The 19,035-nt window shown below is 49.4% G+C and overlaps 8 protein-coding genes across 8 annotated transcripts; 3 read left to right on the top strand and 5 right to left on the bottom strand.

Annotated features, from left to right (window-relative positions):
- Nucleotides 1–199: 199 nt before the first annotated feature.
- Nucleotides 200–4,511, bottom strand: ASPWEDRAFT_49171 (uncharacterized protein; the record flags this gene model as incomplete). The annotated part of the gene is made up of 4 exons (XM_040837228.1): nt 200–2,135; nt 2,178–2,754; nt 3,077–3,434; nt 3,492–4,511. 4 exons carry the CDS (start codon nt 4,509–4,511, stop codon nt 200–202), a joined length of 3,891 nt encoding a protein of 1,296 aa, XP_040692787.1.
- Nucleotides 4,512–4,777: 266 nt separating this feature from the next.
- Nucleotides 4,778–6,273, top strand: ASPWEDRAFT_356049 (uncharacterized protein). The gene is made up of 2 exons (XM_040834263.1): nt 4,778–5,208; nt 5,311–6,273. The coding sequence occupies exons 1-2, from the start codon at nt 5,044–5,046 to the stop codon at nt 5,968–5,970; spliced, it is 825 nt and encodes a 274-aa protein (XP_040692786.1). The 5' UTR covers nt 4,778–5,043; the 3' UTR covers nt 5,971–6,273.
- Nucleotides 6,274–6,575: 302 nt separating this feature from the next.
- On the bottom strand, nt 6,576–7,667 carry ASPWEDRAFT_168975 (SEC14 family lipid-binding protein; the record flags this gene model as incomplete). Its single annotated transcript, XM_040830375.1, has 3 exons — nt 6,576–7,205; nt 7,260–7,383; nt 7,450–7,667. 3 exons carry the CDS (start codon nt 7,665–7,667, stop codon nt 6,576–6,578), a joined length of 972 nt encoding a protein of 323 aa, XP_040692785.1.
- Nucleotides 7,668–9,272: 1,605 nt separating this feature from the next.
- Nucleotides 9,273–11,776, bottom strand: ASPWEDRAFT_103490 (Ras GTPase activating protein IRA2; the record flags this gene model as incomplete). Its single annotated transcript, XM_040827563.1, has 4 exons — nt 9,273–9,433; nt 9,490–11,329; nt 11,379–11,512; nt 11,563–11,776. 4 exons carry the CDS (start codon nt 11,774–11,776, stop codon nt 9,273–9,275), a joined length of 2,349 nt encoding a protein of 782 aa, XP_040692784.1.
- A 2,110-nt stretch (nt 11,777–13,886) lies between these two features.
- On the top strand, nt 13,887–14,630 carry ASPWEDRAFT_168973 (putative membrane protein; the record flags this gene model as incomplete). Its single annotated transcript, XM_040830374.1, has 4 exons — nt 13,887–14,064; nt 14,126–14,342; nt 14,386–14,519; nt 14,569–14,630. 4 exons carry the CDS (start codon nt 13,887–13,889, stop codon nt 14,628–14,630), a joined length of 591 nt encoding a protein of 196 aa, XP_040692783.1.
- ASPWEDRAFT_355974 (uncharacterized protein) lies at nt 14,347–15,600 on the bottom strand. The gene has a single exon (XM_040834260.1). It carries the CDS (start codon nt 15,431–15,433, stop codon nt 14,657–14,659), a length of 777 nt encoding a protein of 258 aa, XP_040692782.1. The 5' UTR covers nt 15,434–15,600; the 3' UTR covers nt 14,347–14,656.
- Nucleotides 15,601–15,766: 166 nt separating this feature from the next.
- On the bottom strand, nt 15,767–18,052 carry ASPWEDRAFT_24966 (exosome nuclease subunit RRP6; the record flags this gene model as incomplete). The annotated part of the gene is made up of 1 exon (XM_040832681.1): nt 15,767–18,052. One exon carries the CDS (start codon nt 18,050–18,052, stop codon nt 15,767–15,769), a length of 2,286 nt encoding a protein of 761 aa, XP_040692781.1.
- Nucleotides 18,053–18,406: 354 nt separating this feature from the next.
- ASPWEDRAFT_106364 (uncharacterized protein) lies at nt 18,407–18,813 on the top strand (the record flags this gene model as incomplete). Its single annotated transcript, XM_040827800.1, has 4 exons — nt 18,407–18,447; nt 18,507–18,544; nt 18,601–18,671; nt 18,721–18,813. The coding sequence occupies 4 exons, from the start codon at nt 18,407–18,409 to the stop codon at nt 18,811–18,813; spliced, it is 243 nt and encodes an 80-aa protein (XP_040692780.1).
- Between the last annotated feature and the right edge of the window lie 222 nt (nt 18,814–19,035).

The following is a 19,035-nucleotide window of genomic DNA, read 5'->3' as shown; positions in this document are numbered from 1 at the left end:
ATAAACACAAAATAAATAGTACAAGGTTCTTTCGCCAATGCCAGTTCCAAAGCATGCTCCATTGGATATCGTATGCAGCACGCTCAATAAAACGCAGAATGTCAACCCCACAGGGGTAAATGACCAGCCATGGCTGGCATAAAATGGTCATAAGATCGAGTTCGATGTGGTTCTCCAAGCCAATCAATGGATGAGACGGTCATCGCGTATACAATTTGCGTTTCACGGGCACCTGGATCGCATTCTGCATCAACCATGTAACCGGTCGTGGTATTCCCTTCCATTCCAGGTCAATCACAGCCGCAGCATCCAGCATGATGGCAAGTGATTCGACAGGCCTGTACATCGAACCCACCTCAATATCGCGGTGCACCAGCTCCGATGCCAGACGCCGTTGGGTCTCACGGTCTCCTCCCTCGGCCTTGAATCCGCTCGTCAGGAACAGGTGCGGGTTCTTGCGAAACTCAGAGGGAATATTGCTCAAAATAGACTCCGGGAGAGGATAGTGGGAGAGATGAAAATCGACACCGACAATGACATTGCCCGCACTGATGCGCCAGAGATTGTCAAAATCGGTCCCCTTCTTCCGCACAACATTACGCGACAGGGATGTCAGGACTGTCTTCGTCATCTTGTCTGTCACGCCCCCATTCATACATGCATATCTCCAGATCACACGGCAGATATTGAAGTGTCGGCCCTTGAATGCGATCAAGAAAAGCCTCTCCCACGTCTCTCGTTCGAGTCGAAGCCCGGGGCGATTGCACCGGAACACATAACGCAGTGCGGAAAAGATGTCGGCGCGGAAAAACAGGATGATTTGGTTGAGAGTGGAGCTGTTTATTTTAAGGCGTTGCTGGTTGCAAATCTCAAGCAGTCGATCCATGGAGTCAAAGTCCTTCAGTCGGGCCGTGACACTGAACATCTGATTGAGTAGTGATGGGGGAAACCAATTGGCTCCAGTGTCCAGGATCGTTTCGATGAACGAATCCACACTTTGACCGTTCTTCAAATGGATATAAAATGTATCCTGTATAGTCAACTGAAGAGCTGTCCGTATAGCACTGGTTTGTGATAGGTAGCCTTTCTGCAGGATGTGCGTGACAAGGTTTGTTTTCGCTTTGGGCGAGACAAGGCAGTCGAGAAAGGCGAGCCAGGTGTACGGGTCCGGTCGAACATGTGCTCGATGCATGGAAAGTAGGAACCGACGGAAAACCCGGATATCCTGGCGTCTAGCAGCAGCCCTCAGAAAGATGTTGAACGTGTCTACTGTCGTGACGTGTTCGGCCCTGAGGAAAACTGCGCGAGACGACCTCAGGAATTCGTGCTCGCATAGAAAGGTGAGGGCTCTATTCAACGCGGCAGTTGAGATGAGCCTGTAATTCGCTTCGTTCTTGAATAGCTTCACAAGCCTTTTGGCAACCTGAGTTTCATGAGGGACCCGAGGCTGCTTATCGTTCCTCCGGTAAACAGAGGGTTGAGACCTGGTCAAGTCTTCTATGTGCTCGGCGAATTCCCTGACAGTCGTAAACGAGGTAGACGGAAGCTGGTCCAGCCGTGCAGGTCGTTCCCGAGCCTGGTAGAAATCCCAAACCCCTCGAATAATTGGGACGGGTATATTCTTACGCCTCATGGCATCGATTGAAGGAAACACCGTAACGGCAGGTTTTCTGATATCAACCAACGGATCACCGTTTTCTTGAAGGGCCTGCGCTTTTTTAATACGGTCCACCACTAGCTCCACGACTCGATCCGACCCGGATATGATGACCTTTCGGAACCGACCCTCGCTCTCGAGAGGGTGCAACACATGCACCCGGCAGCCATTGTGAACCGCCACGTACCAGACATTTTCCTTCATCGCCATGTCCGTGATACCGGCTAGCAGCGCAACCGTTTCCTCAGGGACAAGCAGCTCCTTCTGCTTGGTGCCCTTCTTACTCCACGTGCGGGCGTCTTGCTGAAACCGCTCCAGCAACTTTTTGATATCGTTCCATTGAGACCATGCTCGTTTCGCACCGTTATCCGGAATCCGCTTGGACTGGAACAAGCGATATCTTAACTTCCTCCGATCTCGGACCGATAACCTTCTTATAGCCAACCTTTCCCGGGCAGTCGGAGACACGGCCAATGGCCTGGTATGTGTGTATCCAGTATTCTCATTGCCAATGTCTGACGGCGGTTGTACGTCTGTTGTCTCAATGTCGGCAAAAAGGTTGTACGGGCGCTTTTTGTCTGTAGATGGTGTCCTGTCCTGCGTCATCACGGTCGATGAGGACCTCTCGGATCGCGCAGCTGGTAATTGGCTATTCGGTCCGTCATCCTGAACACCTGTAGAAGAACCATCTCGAGCCGACACGTCAATATTATTAGACCCGGCAGTGACTGCGGCGTTGGACGAAATCCATCGTCTCGCGGAACGGCCGAAAGACAACCTCCGGGAAGGACGAATTCCTCGAGGCAGAATCCGATCGGGACCGGGCTGTCTCCTTGTAGCTGTAGCGGTATTTATCGAGGCGATTGATCTCTGTTGTCGGACCGCCGAGGTGAACCAGCGAGGATAGAGGAAGAGCAGGGGTTCTTCGGGGCCAGCCACGACATTGTCCAAGACGGCAGACAGACCACGCCTTCTCAGACACGGGCGGCCACGCGTGAACATAGGGAATGACGCAGGGTGAGCGTCCAAGGCATGAAAGAGGAGGGGCGCCGGAGAGGTGTGTTGAAGGTGTCGTGTTGGTCTTGCCGGGTGACGGTCTATCTAGATGGGCGGATGGCAAGAAAATTGTTTGCGGACTAAAGCGGAAGGCGGTGAATATGCCTCCCCTAACTGCAGTGAAGTCGAGAGAGATAGACATGACTTTCTAAAGATCGACAAGATGGTATTAAATATTGAATAATTCATATTGGTATGATCTCAAAAAATAAAGATTAATCCCAGATCCCGCTGTTTAAACACCAAATCCCATTTTGTCCACATAACACCACAGCCGGTAAACCAAACCAAACCAAACACCAGACCATGATAACCCCCAAAATGTCAGACATCAAGATGTGTATTTGAAAATATGTCCTTCACGCCCAATCTCTGCCTCCTTGGGGATACCCTTGATAGGACCGCCTCGGTTGACGGGTTCACCTGTAAAGTTGGCCGAGTGTCTGTCCAGCAAACTCACCCGCTTCGAAGTCGGGGTCAGATCCAGCATATCCGATACTGAGGACCGGTTCAAATCACCAAAGAACTCTGGCCCGGTGATGTGTCGTCTGGTGGTCTCTGCGGCTTTGGTGAGATTGTCATGTTTACGTTGAATCTCTATGGCTTCCTTGCCCTCTTTCTCAGCTGTCTGCTCGGAGAGCTCATTGATGACGTTGACCAAGTGGGCTAAGAATTGCCATCGTGAAGCTTGAAAGACAAACATCGACATGATTTCAGGGATCTAAGCTGAAAGTCAGTAACAATAACCAAATGACGGGGAAAGGGGAAGTGGACATACCTTTCCATCAAGATAAAACAACTCCTCACCACCGTCCGCGACAAACCTCTTCAGAGCATCAACCTTTTCCCGATCCACCGTGGCGCTCTTCAAGGCATACATCAAGGTAGGAATATTCCCAATCTCCTCCAAATGCACCTCCTCCTCGACCTTGGTCGTGACATAGCTCAAATACGCCGACGGCACCCTCGACCCCGCAACCGTGCTCGATGCCTTCCTATCCTTGGACGAATGAATCGTAAAATAATCCTCATTAAGCAAATGGGCCAGCTCAAACCCAGTCCTGTCGCGATGGCTCCTCTCACAGGCCCGTTTCACCCGCAATCGCACCCACCGCCGTCGACGCACAAACGAGTGAAACCACGGGTGATTCCCGTGCCACGCCGACGAGGAAAATGAGTACGAGTACTGCCATCCTTGCTCGTCCACGTCGCCCGACATATCAACATACCACGTCTTCCAGGCCCATTCCCAGCTCGGATCGGGAACCTGTGCATTGGTGATATTCACGGGACTGTCCCGCCGATCCTTCGTGACCCACGCACTGGGATCGAAATTCAGCAACGAACTATGCGAATACAGCGGGATGCCGAAGACAAACCAGCCCCGCTGGTTCTCGTATAGAAGATCCAATTCGCTGATCGGGTCTGTGTCGTCCGAACACGAATGCCCGTTCGTCTGCCCTTGCTGCTCGGGTGCTGTACCATCCGCCATCTCCTGCTGCGTACGTGTGGTGCTGTTATTCCGCGAACTCTCCGCGCCCAGCGAGTCTGTGACTGAAGACTGCCGACGTATATCGGAGGGTCCTCCCGCCCCTGTATCTTCCAGGCCAAGCTTGTGAGGTTGCCATTTGGCGTATTTCCGCTTCTTCATCGTTCCCCGTACCGAGGGTCTCGTCCATCGTCGAGAGAGATTCCGCGACAGTTCGCCCGTCGAGGTCTGTGGGGAGAGTTCATCGTCTGAAAGTGGTTGCGAGGGGAGGGTATTGTCGAAAAGGACGATATTAGTAGGTGTTTCCATAATTGATTATCGACTGAGTCGGTCAAGTAGAGTAGTGTATCAAAGGACAGTAAAGACGATCAAGATAATCAAGACAATTAAGACATTATGTATGATGGGTTGGACAAAACATGACGATATCCAACGCTGAGGTTGGGAAAAAAAAAAAAAGGGACTAAACCAGTAGAAAGAGAAGAATCAAGGCATCCACGATAATAATTAAGCACTAAGATCGATCTAGTAAGGAAACGCAAAAGTATGAAGAACCCAAAAAAAGTCTGAATCAAACTAAATTAAACCAACCCAAAGTCCCACTCCAAAAAAGGCCCAAACACCGACGGTGAAAGGGGGAGAGAACGCAGTAACTTTGAAGTGGCCAACCCTGGCGGTGTCTGACTCTCGCGATGACATCGTTGCGGGGCGGAGGATCGACCAAGACTTCCGCTCCAGTTCTGCTGGCCGTGTTTTGGTACGCGTGAAAAACATCCTCCCTCTTCACCCACACAGCATCAAATACAGCAGATAGCAAGACGAAAGAAAAAAGGAAAAGAAAATGCATCGCAAAATCGAACTCCAATCCCCCGCAGACTTCACCTACCTCTACGCCAACACGGTCGCAGCCTCTCGCCAAAAATTAGATCTTCATCTCCCCCCTTCCGCAACCAACAATGACGAGCCCGATCCGATGCGAGAACGTGTAAGGGAATTAGTCGATGAGGTATTATCCCCTTTACCCCTAATTCTAACCAATCCCTTTGTATATAAATAAAATATATATATTTATATATATATATAAAATACTCATCATTGATATAAACAGTACATCCTCAAAACCTTCACCACCGCCTCCTCCTCAATCAGCATCAACGGTCTCGACTCCTCCTCCCCCCAATTCCCCTTCCCGGCCGCCTTCACCACCCCCACAGAAACAGTCGAATATGAAGCCTACGACACCAATCTCGCGGCCCGCGTCACCTCGCTGTATGCACAGTTGGAGTCGCTCACGACCAGCGTTGCGCAGTTGAGGCGGGATGCTCCCCGGCGCGCGGCGAGGGCGTATGCCGATCAACTGAAACTTGCATTGGAGGGGGATGAGGATGAAAATGAGGATGGGGAGGGTGAAGGGGAAGGTGAAGGGCAAGAGCAAGGGCAAGCGCAGAAAGTAGAAGGGGATGTCCAGATGCCTGATGCTGATGGGGATGAAAAACCGAGTGCGAGTACTGCTACTCAATCGCGCAAATCCGCCAAAGAAGATTGGAAATTACAGGTTCCGCTCGGTACACAGCATGAGGCGGAGCGGTGGCGGAATGGGGAAATGGCCGAGGTCTACGAGGATGCGTTGCGCACTTTGCTTCGACTCCAAGGTGATGCGGATGACGCCGATGCCAACGCAGACGGAGGAGCGCATAATGCTCTAGCCACGACAGTAGGCAAGGCTGAAAGAGCCGGTCGGGCGGCCGAGGTCGTGGAAAATATGTGATGCGTTTGGGATATATTTGGTTTTGATTTATTTCATGGCGTTGATTAGGCATTATGATACCAATCCAGTTATGGGTATTCAACCCTACATGACTCGTTTCAGATATAGGCAATTCGATTTATGTACTCCGTACGGCTATTCACCATAATCTCGACTCCGTACATCCAATCTACCAACATAAACCAGCGCTTTTGTATTCTGTTCCCGTAATTACTATCCCCAGTTCCCATCTATCAAAGCACCACACGCCGCTCGTTCTGACTCGCTTAGCATCTAAAGCCCGAAGGCCAAGACATGAAAAAAAAGGGAAAATAAAAAGATAACAGGAGAAAAAAAGGGTCCGATAGACTCTATACGTCGATCCATCAGGTAACAAGATCAACTATTGAATTTATCCATGATGCGAGGACGTATGAACCAACCCAAAAAAGAGAGCAAAGCAAAGCACAGTTTGATGTGACCTGTTCCAGTCGGTTCTTTAGAACGAAAAGGGAAATAAAAAGTATAGATCGACAGCGTAGCAACAAGCTTTTACCATATTGATCCAAAATAATTGGTGCACAAGAAACGAAAAAAAGAAAAGAGGAGAAAAGGATAGAAGAGAACTATGCAGTAGGCTGGGAGGTCTCCTGGGCCTCCTCATCCTTCTTCTCGAGGCCTGGGTCCTCGTTCTTAATCACGTTCTGTTCCTCCTTGGGGGTAGCCCACTTGGGCGGCTTGGCCCACTCAGCCTCCTGCCACGGGCCCTCGTCGCTGAGCTCACAGCCACCGGGGCATTCGCAGGTGCCGCCAAACTCTTTGGGGAGGTTTTCCTTGGGAACCTGGGCCAAGAGTTCCTTCCCGTAGCTGGAGTTAAGAACGTGGATCTTCTTCACGGTGACGGGGTCGAGGAAGCTCTTAACCATGCTGAAGACAGTGCTGAAACCCCAGGGGGCGTTGATCAAGTACAGCTTGCCCAATCGCTCGGGGTAGTAGTTTTGCGAGACACCAGAAGCCTGCTTGAGGTATCCGTAGACAGAGGGAGCGCTGGTCAGCGAGACACCCTTGAGGTCCATGATAGTGCAGCAAGTTTCCTGCAGATTGCCGGACTTGCGCGAACAGGCGGGCAACCGGGGGTCGGCGAGCTTCTCGTACTCGGTAACCAGGTTCTGCAGCATACGTTCACTGGAGGTGATCTTTTCCATAGCGGCGAGGTCGATCTTGCCCAACTTTTCAATGTAGACGGGTCTTCCATCCTATAAACCGTTAACACCCCATCAAAAATAAAAGAATAAAATCCATAAACGCACCTTGTCGGTCTTGTGGTAGTACTGGGGGTAAAATGCGGAGATCTGAGCCTTCTCGGGGTACTCAAAGGTACGAGGAAGGTCATCTGTACCAAATTCCTTGCGCCACTTTTCACATTCGACGAACCTGCAACCATCAGCTCAAATCCAACTAGGCCATAAGAAAAGGGGGGGGTGGGGGGGCGATACATACATAGCCTTAGCCAGCGCAACGTCAAACTTGCGCGCTCTCAAAAACCGCAAGATGGTCAAGGTGTCCAGACGCTCAGTATAGCCCTCCTTCTCCAGTTCCTCACGGAGCTGCTGCACCTTCGAGTCCTGCTCCGGGGTTGTGTGGCCAGGGTGGCCTGGTTGAGGCTCCGAGACGGTGGTGGGGAAGTCATAGTCGTCGTACTTGGAAGGGGCGGCCATGGTGACAGAGGTGTGATCGATTGATCGGATGGAATTGGATAAATTCGAGAAGAGAGGAGAGAGGAGAGTAGAGGAAAGGTGGTTGTAAGATTACCCGTATGTCGATCTCGAGACGAGGGAGACTAGGGAAAATTACAGGTCGGATGGATGGCTGCGGGTAGGGAGTGAAAGATGAAGACGATATTTCCTTCTGGCTGTCAGAAAGGAAAAGAAGAAAGTTTCAAGAGGGGGGAAATGACTGAGAGTTAAGAGTCGGGGAGAAGGCGAGAGGAGAGAGAGGAGTGGAGGAGTGTGCGTGGTGGAGGGTCCGATACAGTCAGTGCCAGCGCCAGTTGGGACGGAAACCGCCTGCAACGGACAGTGGGAGGGGCTCCGTGTCTGGGTTCCTAACAGGCTAACGGCAGGCGGTGACGCTAACGCAGTGGGCACCATATGGGATGGGCATTATGGATACCTTATTATTATTATTGAACGATTGAATGACGGTGAGAAGATCTGCTTCAGACCCCCTAGTCACGGAGTTGCGTGTGCTGGATGGAGCTGTTCTCGATTAGTACGAGGCATTGTTCTTGGTTTGCCTGAACTACCGAGTGCGAGATCTACAGTATTGGTTGGTCTGACGTATCATCACCAACTTCATAGGACCAAGTAAGACGAAAGGGTATAAATAATCAAGGGATGGTAATAATCAATAATTATTAGTATATATAACAATAAACACGTGTTCAATTCATAAAGTCTGTATACCTCTTTGTGTATGTATACCTCGATCAGAAACAGCAATTATGCGGTATACGGGTATTCGATTCAGCGACAATCATCAGGGAAAAAAAGGAAGGAAAAGAAAACAAAGCATAAAACACTGATAACAAACCATGGGAATAATGATAGCCCCCCCCTGCCTAACCAGGAAATGGAAAAGGGGGAACAGCAAACCAAGACATTAAAAAGAGATGGAAAAGGCGCCACACGACTAAGATTACAGAAAAGGGGGGCATGATGATGTCCGCCCATGTATAAAAGTGACATAACAGCTTGAAGATCAAGGAGAAATTGAACGTGGTGTCATCAAAAATCAATAAATTTCAAGCAAAATCGCACACGCAAAAGAACAATCATAAAACGGGGTATAACTGCAATTCCCTGGGATGAAAGGACTGGTTCCGAGCCAGCGGCGGTCGTCCGTTACCCACCCCAGATTCGAGATATGTGCTTAGGTCCTCGCCAAAAAATTACAGTCCCTCCATATAATCACATGTCGAGTTGGGAAGTATAAAAGGTCATATAGGTGGATGGTTGTTCGTGTGGCGAATCCGTCATTAATCCACCACATGAGACAGGCAAAAAGTCAAATGGGGTATCCATCTCCAAATCATAACGTAAAGTTGCCAAACCAGCTCGCGCTGCATCGTGAATGACATGCTTGGGCGTCGGTTGTCGTGCATCAAATTCAATCGGTGGCCGAAAAACGAAAAAGGAATAAAGAAACTCGGGGACTGGAGCCCAGGCGTTCTCGCCTTTTTGAGTATTTATACTAGCTTTTCTGTCTTTCTTCTCCTCTCCGCTAGTCATTATACGCCGTCGCAGAGAATGGTTGGATAAAGCTTACCAGCCCTTCTTCCGGGCAAAACGCTTGTTCAGGAGCGATAGCACCTTGGTCACATTGAATTGGACGTATTCGAGGTCGAGATCCTCGAGGCTGTCCTTTTGCATTTCCAGCAAGTCATCGAGCTTGAGATCAAGCTCCAAAAGACCCCGAGCACGGCCTGTATTTCGGTATTAGCATAATTATGACCCACAATATGTGGAAGATATCATTTACCTTTGTAATGAAGACTGATAACAAAAGTCCCAGGCAAGGGGCTCTTGAACATGAAGTATATATTGGCTCGCCGATTTTCCGGAACATTACTCTTCCGGATAACACCCTCCTTTTCCAATTGCTGGTGGGTAAATTTATAGGGTCCAAGCTCTTGGTGCTTTTGCTGCTTTCTTTGCTTGCCCTCGGACTGGCTGCGGACGTTGTGCAGATAAGACTTGTAGGTCTCCAACTGGCCCACCAAGTACGCATTGTGGTCGCGGATGGTCGAAAAGACCTCGTCAAGCTTCTTTGTCTCATCGAGGACTTTCTCCTTCAAGGAGCCCAGGTGCACCAATTCCTGCTCCACCTCATCGCGGAGCAGACGGAATTCGTCGGTCCGGTCAATAACTCCCATCTCCTGGAGCTGACTCAACAGCTCCATGGTGCGAATGCCCTTGCGCACCATAAGAGCATCGTTCTTCAGGGTGGCCGCGGCTTCTGCGATGCGATCGAGACGCAGAGGTCGACGGGCGACCGACGAATTGGGTGGCAAAGACCGTAGAATTTGGACAAAGGTCGATTTGGCCTCCATGAAGAACACTTCCTCCTGAGTGATATCCAAGGCAGACGTCAAGTCATCCAAGGCGGTTTCCCACCGGCTGAATAGGGGCACATGGATGGTCCGGTTCTCCTTGCGTGGAACTTGAGGGGGTGCACTGCCCAATTCCTGCAGGAGTTCATAGAGGTGCGAGTGCTGATCCTGGGCCAGCACTTCACTGTGCTTATCCAGCAAGGCATGGGTGGCATACATTTCGTTGAGAGTGATCTGCAGTTCAAGGTCGCGCTTGGAGAGTGCCACGTAGTTGTCCATCTCCAGACTTTCGTAAAAGTCCTGCACTTCACACAGGTCAAGCATGAACTTGTTGACCCGCTCCTTGTTCTGCTGGATGAAAGGCTGGAGCTTGGCCATGTACGGCTCTTTGGCGTAGGAAGGCTTGTTGGCCAGGTTCTGCAGCATCTTTGCAATCAGGGTCAGTGTACGGCGCGGCTTGTCCGTGGGTGTCGCATCAATAAGCATGTACGAACGCGGGGTGACAATCGCCGGGTTGATGAAGCGCAGGAAGAAAAAGCCACCGATCAGCGTACAGATGGTCTGATCTTGGGCGTCGGGGTACTTGCGGCGGGACAAGCTCCGAATCTGCTTACAGATCCACCTGATACCGTAAGGGGCCTCATCCACGGAGTTGATGATAGTTGAGATGAATCCATTGGCGATTTTGGTCAACATCTGCAGTCGAGGTTCAATGATGGCCTGCACCTGCTTGTTCTCGGCGGCAGTCTCAGCGGTGACGGATCTGGCCAGGTCATCCGGCAATGTACCCTTCTCCTCCAAATCCTTAATCATGGACTCGTATACCTTCAACGGGTTGATTTCCAGATCCACGTCCTTCAATTCGATCAACCCGTTAATCCGGTCGGCCAGAACCTGCTTCAAATAGCTTTGACCGGGACCTCGGCGAGTGTATGTGGTCATCATCCGAGACACGGGGGTGTTTTGGCGCAGAAGCGACGAGTATTCCGGGGTGTTGTCGAATTGGTATGTCAGGACGGATTGGAACATGGTAAGCAGCAGGTGTTCTTCGCGGCTCTCGTACTGGTTTCCGTAGATTGTAAACATGACGGTTTGGAGGAGAGAATCAATTTCGGACATGGAGACTAGTCGACATAGGTGGGCGATGTGACGGGGCTCGGACTGAAGGAGGAAAAGGAGGTTGCCGTATTTCTGGGTCTTTTCGTCGTTGGGGAAGAAGCCCTCTTGGGGATCAATCGCATCTTCGAGATGGCTAGCGACCTCATTTTGCTTCGATTGTGAGCGAATGAACATATTCTCAGGAGATAGGGAGTCTTACTTCTTCGAGAGCCATGCGATTCTGAATCAACAAAGCTATCCGCGAGTCCAGATATCGGACATCCTTTTCCAGGACGAAGTTCTTCTTGGACTGCGACGAGATCTTGCTCTTCAACTCCCGCAGGTGTTTTTGTGCTGCCCAAGTCAATACACAACTATGAATGAGAAGGAGAACGGTCGCTCACCTCTGGCGAGATCATCTGAAATTTCCAAGTCTTTGTCCTTTGCGGACATAGACAAGTATAGCGCAGTGACGGACAACCGCTTGGATTGGCGGAAAGACCGCGTATCGTGAGAAGACATGGTGTTTTGACGAGTGACGGGTTGGAAAGACGAAGACGAAGAAGTAGAAGTTCTAGAAGTTCTCGAGGCCGGTTGGAGCATAGTAGCAACGGACATGCTGACTCGGGGATACCAGGGAACGACCGAAACGCGGCGACCGTCCACTTAGATTGACAGGAATTCCCACGAGGAGAATAAATCAATCAAGCAAGCAATTATTTCCCGAGGATCACGAAGAGCGACCTAGTATTTCAAGCATCAGAGGGACTGATTGTTTGGCTAGCGAACATGAGCGCCACGAGTTGTACCTCCTTATCGCACGCGTTGGAAACCCTTTTATCCCAGTCGATAGAATAAAGACAATTGATTCACCCTTGAGAGAAGCGACGGTGGTCAAGAAGAAAAAAAGGGTTTGAAGGAGAGAGGGAAAAAAAAAATGGAGCGGGTCGAATGGAAATATTAACCCGTGGGTATTTCGGTCAAGGGAAAAAGTTGGGTCGACAGGACGGAGTTTCACGACGGAGGGGCTTGAGGAACGGAGCGATCAATAAGAAACGGTGATGAGAGCGCTGGGGAGAGAATCAGACAACGGTCGCATTCAGACTGAGGTGAAAGGGATTGGAAGGCGACGACGAACGAGGCGAGAGTGAAAGGAGAGGTAGCTCGGAGGAGAACCAAGGGAGCGCAAAGTAAGGACAGAAGGGGGCTCGGATGAGATGAGATGAGAAGAAGTAGGAAGGAAGAGATAAAAAGAGGATGGATTAAGAAGAAGAAGAGGGGATTCCTTTAGGGCGTCTTTTTAGGGAGGGGAAGACGAGAAAGAAGAGAAGAAGAGAGAGGAAGTAAGAAAGACAGACAGAAAGAAAGAAAGAAAGAGGGGGTTGAGGAACGGGGATTAAAATTGGGTGGTTTCGCTCCAGTTAGGGATGTGGATAACCTCGATTGTATGTCGAGATAATCATCGAACCTCGATTGTCTCCTGTTTGGTTCTGATCGGAAGGATTCTGATTCCCTCGAGTCTCTCTTGCCATTCGGATGATCGTCTTCCGTTTTCTTTCTTTCTTTCTTTCTTTCTTTTTCTTTCTTTTGGTCTGTTTTCTTTTCTTTTGTCTCTTTCTCTTCTTCTCTTTATCCTCTATATTACTACGCCTGCTCACTACTGTAAGTCGACGCAAGGGGAACTCCACTAAAACCCTGGTTTAGTCGCTTGGATCAACTCTTCTTCTGGGCGTTTCGAGTGCCTGTTTCTTTGTCGACTATAGTATATTATCATATAATATTATCACACATAATATCATTAATATAATAAGAATAATAATAATGTTCCTGGTACCTGCGTCCATTCGCCCGCATTGTCCACGAGACCCATTGCGTTATTTCCACCTCAACCATGGATATCATCGTCTCTGCAGTGTTAATGAGATATCCACTTCCCTGGAACGCAGGGTTTTTCTCACTGGGACCAATCGCTCCAACCCTCATTAAATCCATCATCGCCTCTGTGCAGTATTACTGCATTGCCAATGCAGAATTCAGGGGTAAGACATCCGAGTGGGACGGATGGATCAGGGGTGATCGTCGTCTCTCCGCATGTAGCGTAATGCATACATAGTCCCCGCCACTGTCTACTGTCTATCCAGGATAATATTAAGATGATATATCACCTGTACGCCATAAGCACGTATTCATGTATATCATCATGCAAGTAATTGTACAGACTCTCTATTTACTCTATTACTCTATATAGTACTCTCCCATACTCTATAAAATCATTATACAACCTTCTTAATGTCTACAGATAGTACACCAATGATCGACACATCAACGCCTCACCGTATCTTAGGAATAAACAGTATGAATATCATAATGTAGATTGTAGTATGATATGGTATCCCTGTATCCCGCGTTTAGTTTGCACTATAATTATCAATCGCATTCATCTTCCATGATTCATACACTGCATATGCATCCTATCTTGTACGAGTCATCCGATAACTATATCTATTGCAATTACGGAATAAGCAACATTAATTAATATACATAGCAGTATATTCATGATACTACATACTGTATGGAATAATAATAATAATATACTGCTACTTTTTATCTGGTTATTTGTATTGTGGATGACAAAGCTAGTCCACCCTAATTGCACTAATTTTTCTCCATCAACTCTTCACTCTTAACCTCCGAAAAAAAAACATTATCAACATCACCACCATATATAATGTCTCTCAAATCAAAATACCTCATCCTCTACAACTCCCTCAGCGCCCTCCTCTGGCTCCGAATCCTCGTCACCGTCCTATCCACCCCCTCCCCTCCCTCACTCTACTCCACTCTCGAACCCTGGACAAGATGGACCCAAACCCTGGCTGTCCTTGAGATTCTCCACGCAGCCACTGGTAGTCCTCATCCTACCATAAATTATTCTGCCTAAATAATTAAACTAACATTACAAAATAGGAATCACCCGTTCTGCCGTCTTCACTACTTTTACTCAAATCTTTACGCGCTGCGTTCAGGTTTGGGCCGTCTGCTATGGTTTCCCCAATGTTGCGGCCGAGGGGCCCATGTATCGCTCGATGCTGCTGGCCTGGTCCACGGCGGATGTAGTACGCTATTTGTATTTTGTCGTCATGTTGGTTGGAGTGCAGGTGCCGTCTTTGTTGAAGTGGATGAGGTATGTTTCCTTCTTCTTCTCTAAATCAATACTAATGGTATAGGTACACCCTCTTCTTCGTCCTCTATCCCATTGGCATCGGTGGCGAATGGTGGATGATGTTCAAGGCTGCAGAGTCGACGAGTAATTCGACTGCAGAGGGCATCTTTTATTTCTGTCTGGGTTTATATGTCCCTGGTGAGTCTGATATTGCCAATTTATCTTCACATCCATCTAACATGCACAGGTGCTGTCATGATGTATTCCTACATGGTGAAACAGCGAAAGAAGACACTCTCCAAAGCATAGCCTACCACATGTACAATACAGATAATCTACTCACTCGCAATCATCCCCAAATACCACAATCCCAAAAGCACCGTCATCACCGGCTCCTCATCACTCCCTCCAACTCCCCACTTCACACTCTCCCCAACCTCCATCTCCCCCAGCCTACCCCCCAACCTCACAACCACCAGCTCCTCATCCGTAAGTACAAACCCGTACTTCGCGCCATTCTCTTCCATGTAAAACGCCACACGACTCAGAACGGCATAATACATCGCCTTTGCATTCTCACCAGCCTCATCCTCACCCTCAGCCGCAGCAGTAACCATATCAGACCCCCAAACCCATGAAGGTACATATACCCCCGGCGCCCGATTCGGCGCTTCCCCAACCAGAGCCCGCGAATCGAAATATCCCGCATCGGGCGTATGCGCTTTTTTATCATCGGCGTCGATATCAAAACACAACGGCACCATCCCCGCCTGCTCTCCATCGGTAGAAAGATACTCAATCCCACATCTTAAACCCCTCCTCACACGCGGATGCACAAAGTCCCACACCCTCGCCCTCAGGACTGAATAGCACAGTATCGAGCGGGGCGGGGAAGAAGCAAAGGGATCACTCTGGATACGTGCGTTTCTGAGGACATCGCCGTATCGGGCTAGGATGGTGGTAAGGGTAAAGTCGGTCCAGGGGGTTGTGGTGGTGATGGCGGTTGGGTTGTAGTCGTCTGTGGGGAAGTGATCGCGTTCTGGGAGGGGGGTTTTGGGGAGGCGTGGGAGGGCGGTTTGGAGGTAGGTGAGGAGGGGGATTTGGGTGTCCATTGTTTGGTGATGGATGGATGGATAGATTGAGATGGAGATGGGTGTAGATTGAGAAGAGGATGAAGAAGAGGATGGAGAAGAAAGACGAAGGTGGAACGTTGATGGGTTAAGTATGGTGTAGTTCAGTGTTTGTCTGCACCTTTGTCAGTTGCGTCTACGCCGATAGCCATGTCTGTTAGGTGACTCCTAGTAGTTACATCTACACTTCTTTAATCATAAAAACTTTTATCCGGGTATCGCTATGCTACCGAAACACTATGTCCATAATCATGCCCATGACTGCATGTATAACAAACAAACAAAACATACGCCAATGTATAAATATCTCCCCAACTACCTGAATGTAAATGTCTTTCCGGGCATCTCTTTCTTCTGCTTGCGCACACCGGACGGTGCCTCGAGTGCCTTTGCATACGGGTTGAATGGTCGTTTCGATGGGTTGGTTCTGGTATCCTGCGCCGGCTTGGCGTGAAGCACGGAATCTGCTGCATCGTAATCGAAAGGCGCTGCCTCTTGACTCTCCTTCTCAGCCTGCAACGCCTTGTTCTTCTTGTTTTTCTGGCGTTGCTTCTTGGAAGGCTTCTCTGTATCTTCAATCGCAACAATGTCGTTGCTGAGATCGTCGGCTTCGGGAGACGGTGCCTTGGCAGCCTCAGTCGGAAGGGCCTTTCGTTTACGAGGACCACCCATCTCCTTCACAGTGAATATCTTCTTTTCTTCGGGTGCTGGGGCAGCGGCGGCAGGCTTTGGAGACGGAGGCTTAGCGGGGGCAGAGGCACCGAGTTTTTCGCGCGCCTCTGATACTGTCTTGGGCATGGGCGGCAAGGGAAGGGAAAGTCGAAGAGCTTCGGCCGATGCAACGATCGAGTACTCGGGAGGAGTCAGTGCCTCCTGAGGGCCAAGAACATCACCCCAGAATTGAGAAATCTCAAAGCGGGAAGTAGTAGGGAGATCATCTTCCTGGACTGGAGGAGTCAACGGCTCTTGCTCGGGTGCCGCCTGGGTTGTCTTGGATGGCCTGGCAAAGTCCCGCCATTCTGGTCCTGTGGCGCCCTCGATCTTCGCATTCTTAATGACTTCCAAAAGGTCCGATGCTCTGTCCTTGGTGATCGGTGTCACGGGCGACAGTGTCCGGAACAGGGTTCCCTGATCAAGCGGCATGGTATGGGCAAGCTTAAACAGGATATGCTTCGGGAAAACACACTGCACACCCTCATCTTCAGCTCGCGCAACCTCGTCGCGCCATTGATGAACCGCCCTAAAGACAGCAAATTGCTCCTTGCTGAAAGCTGCCGGGTTGCGACAGAGATAGTCATACCAGCCACCGGCTCCTTGTCCGGTGGCGGCATCATAGACGGGCCGTTCGTAACGCTGCAAAGCTTCGTTTTTTGATTGCTCGAGAACGTAATCGACGAGATTATGATCGGGAAGGGAGTTCTCAACGAGCTCATTGCGCAAGTGGTCGAAAACATAGAGGAGGTAGTGGGTATCCGAGCGAGCGTAGTCGAACATGCCAGACGGGAGGGGTCGAACTCGCCAGTCGGCCATCTGGTATCGCTTATCGGCTTCGAAATTGACGAACTTTTGAAGAAGGAATTTCAAACTGCGTTTCGGGTAGTTCAAAGCGCACGCCGCGTGGTAAGTGTCGAACATTCCCACAACGTACAGACCCAGATCGCGCTGCAACCAAATGATATCCATAGACGATCCGTGCAAGACCTTAAGGATCTTCGGATCAGTAAAGACCTCATTGAGCATCTGAAGCTCTTCTCTCCATGGCTTAAGTGTGTCCACAACCCAATCCTTGTCACGAGTGCTGATCTGCATCAAAGACACAAGACCATGGTACGAATGCACATCGTGGTGTTCCAAATCAATGGCGATTTCGTTCGCAGACTTGAGTTCACCCAGCATCTCCTTCAGTCCTTCCAAAGTATCCACAAATGTCGCAGTCGTCGATTCAAACGGATGGTAGTCAATCGGGGGAGAAGCAGTGTAAGTAGATTGGGGGTACTTGGCGGCGCGAATTTCAGTCTCGTAAGGGTTTCTAGAACCGTGCGCTTGGTCGGCTGGTTTCACTGCATCCTCCAGTGGAACAATCGCATGTGGCTTAGTTCTAAGCAAAGGCTGAAATGACGAAACATTGGCATTATCGACAAGACGTTCGAATTGCAGCTGGGGCTTGGGAATCTTGGACGGGCCATAGTCGTAAATGGAGGGGAATTTCGAGGCGGGTGCCTTTTTCGCAGGCTTCGCATTCTGCTCCTGGGACGGACTCAATTTCTTGATCACACCGGTAAACTCGTCCAGACACGCATCTGCCCTTTCCAAAAGCGCATCAATCACATCCACCACCCCGCGCCAATTGTCTTCGACGGAGTCTTCATCATGCAGAGCCGGAGCTGACAAATCTGTTCCGGCCGTTGCAGCTTTGAGAATCGAGGAGGTCAAGGATAGCAGCCTTCCACTCTGCTCATCAAGGGAGTCGGTAACGTCTGCACTCGACGATCGGTGAAAGTTGAGATCTTCAGCAGAGAGCTGTCCGACAGTGCGCGTCATCTGCACAAGGGTAGATGTCAACCGTTCTTGGAACGGGGGGAAATCCGCTGGGGAATCCATGGTGCTGTATGAGCTGACACTGGTGCCAGATACAGAACAAAATAAAATAAGAAAATAAGAGACAAACAGACAATGACAATGTCTGCAGTCGGTGCTTTTCTTCGATAACAATTCTGGCCCGGAAAAAAAGTCGCTGGAGACATTCGGAAGTGGATAAATGTTGGATCCGGCGGACAGCTGACCGCCTACTGGATACAGAATAGTCAAGGTACGGCGGCGATCATCTTCATCTACAGAAGGAAATGAGGATTGAGAAGGATTACCTTTGACGAGTCTTTGTTGAAAATAATACAGAGCGTTGGCGAAATCACATTACAGCTCATGTCTCAAAACATTGAAAAGCCTGCATCCAATATGTCAGCTTCTATCGCCCCCGAGTGTAACGATATCAAAGAGTGAGTATCACATTGTCCGAAAAACCTCGCTTCAACACCCAGACTAACCCTTAAACCAGGAAATATGACTCTTGTTTCCTCAAGTGGTACAGTGAGAGTATGAATCATGGCTTTAACCAGTTGGCAAAAGAAATATCTAGCTAACTCAGGCAGAATATCTCCGTGGCAACACCACCTCAAATGAATGCGAAGACCTATTCTCCAAGTACAAGAAGTGTCTAAATGTGCGTCGTTTATCCATCTTAACATCTTCGCCTACTAACCCATCCAAAGATCTCCCTGAAAGAAAAAGGCATCGAATCTATGGTCGAAGAAGCTCGCAGAAGTAACAGAGAAAGCGATGCCGAATTTCTCAAAAAGTCATGAGTCAAGTCCTATTGTTTGCAGGAGTATGCATCCGTACACCAACTTACATGCATAAGACTTGTCGGTCTGGATTTTGTATCAATATGGAGTTTTGATTTATCTTCAGCGATGACATGCATTTTTAGCAGCGTCCTGGTATCGTTTCATTTATGGCGTCTTGGCTTGGTTGTGCATTACCATTCCACTCTTTTGTATATATCGATTTTCCCCTCTCTATTATAT

Source organism: Aspergillus wentii (genome assembly GCF_001890725.1).
Source record: "Aspergillus wentii DTO 134E9 unplaced genomic scaffold ASPWEscaffold_2, whole genome shotgun sequence".
NCBI classification, from domain to species: domain Eukaryota; kingdom Fungi; phylum Ascomycota; class Eurotiomycetes; order Eurotiales; family Aspergillaceae; genus Aspergillus; species Aspergillus wentii.
The sequence above is the reverse complement of the archived record's forward strand: the minus strand, read 5'-3'. Positions and strand labels throughout refer to the sequence as shown.

Excerpts from the sequence above, each read along its gene's own strand:
- ASPWEDRAFT_356049 (XM_040834263.1), top strand. The coding sequence starts at position 5,044 with ATGCATCGCAAAATCGAACTCCAATCCCCCGCAGACTTCACCTACCTC. Across the intron at positions 5,209-5,310 it reads TAAGGGAATTAGTCGATGAG|TACATCCTCAAAACCTTCAC; the intron begins GTATTATCCCCT and ends TGATATAAACAG.
- ASPWEDRAFT_355974 (XM_040834260.1), bottom strand. The coding sequence starts at position 15,433 with ATGGACACCCAAATCCCCCTCCTCACCTACCTCCAAACCGCCCTCCCA.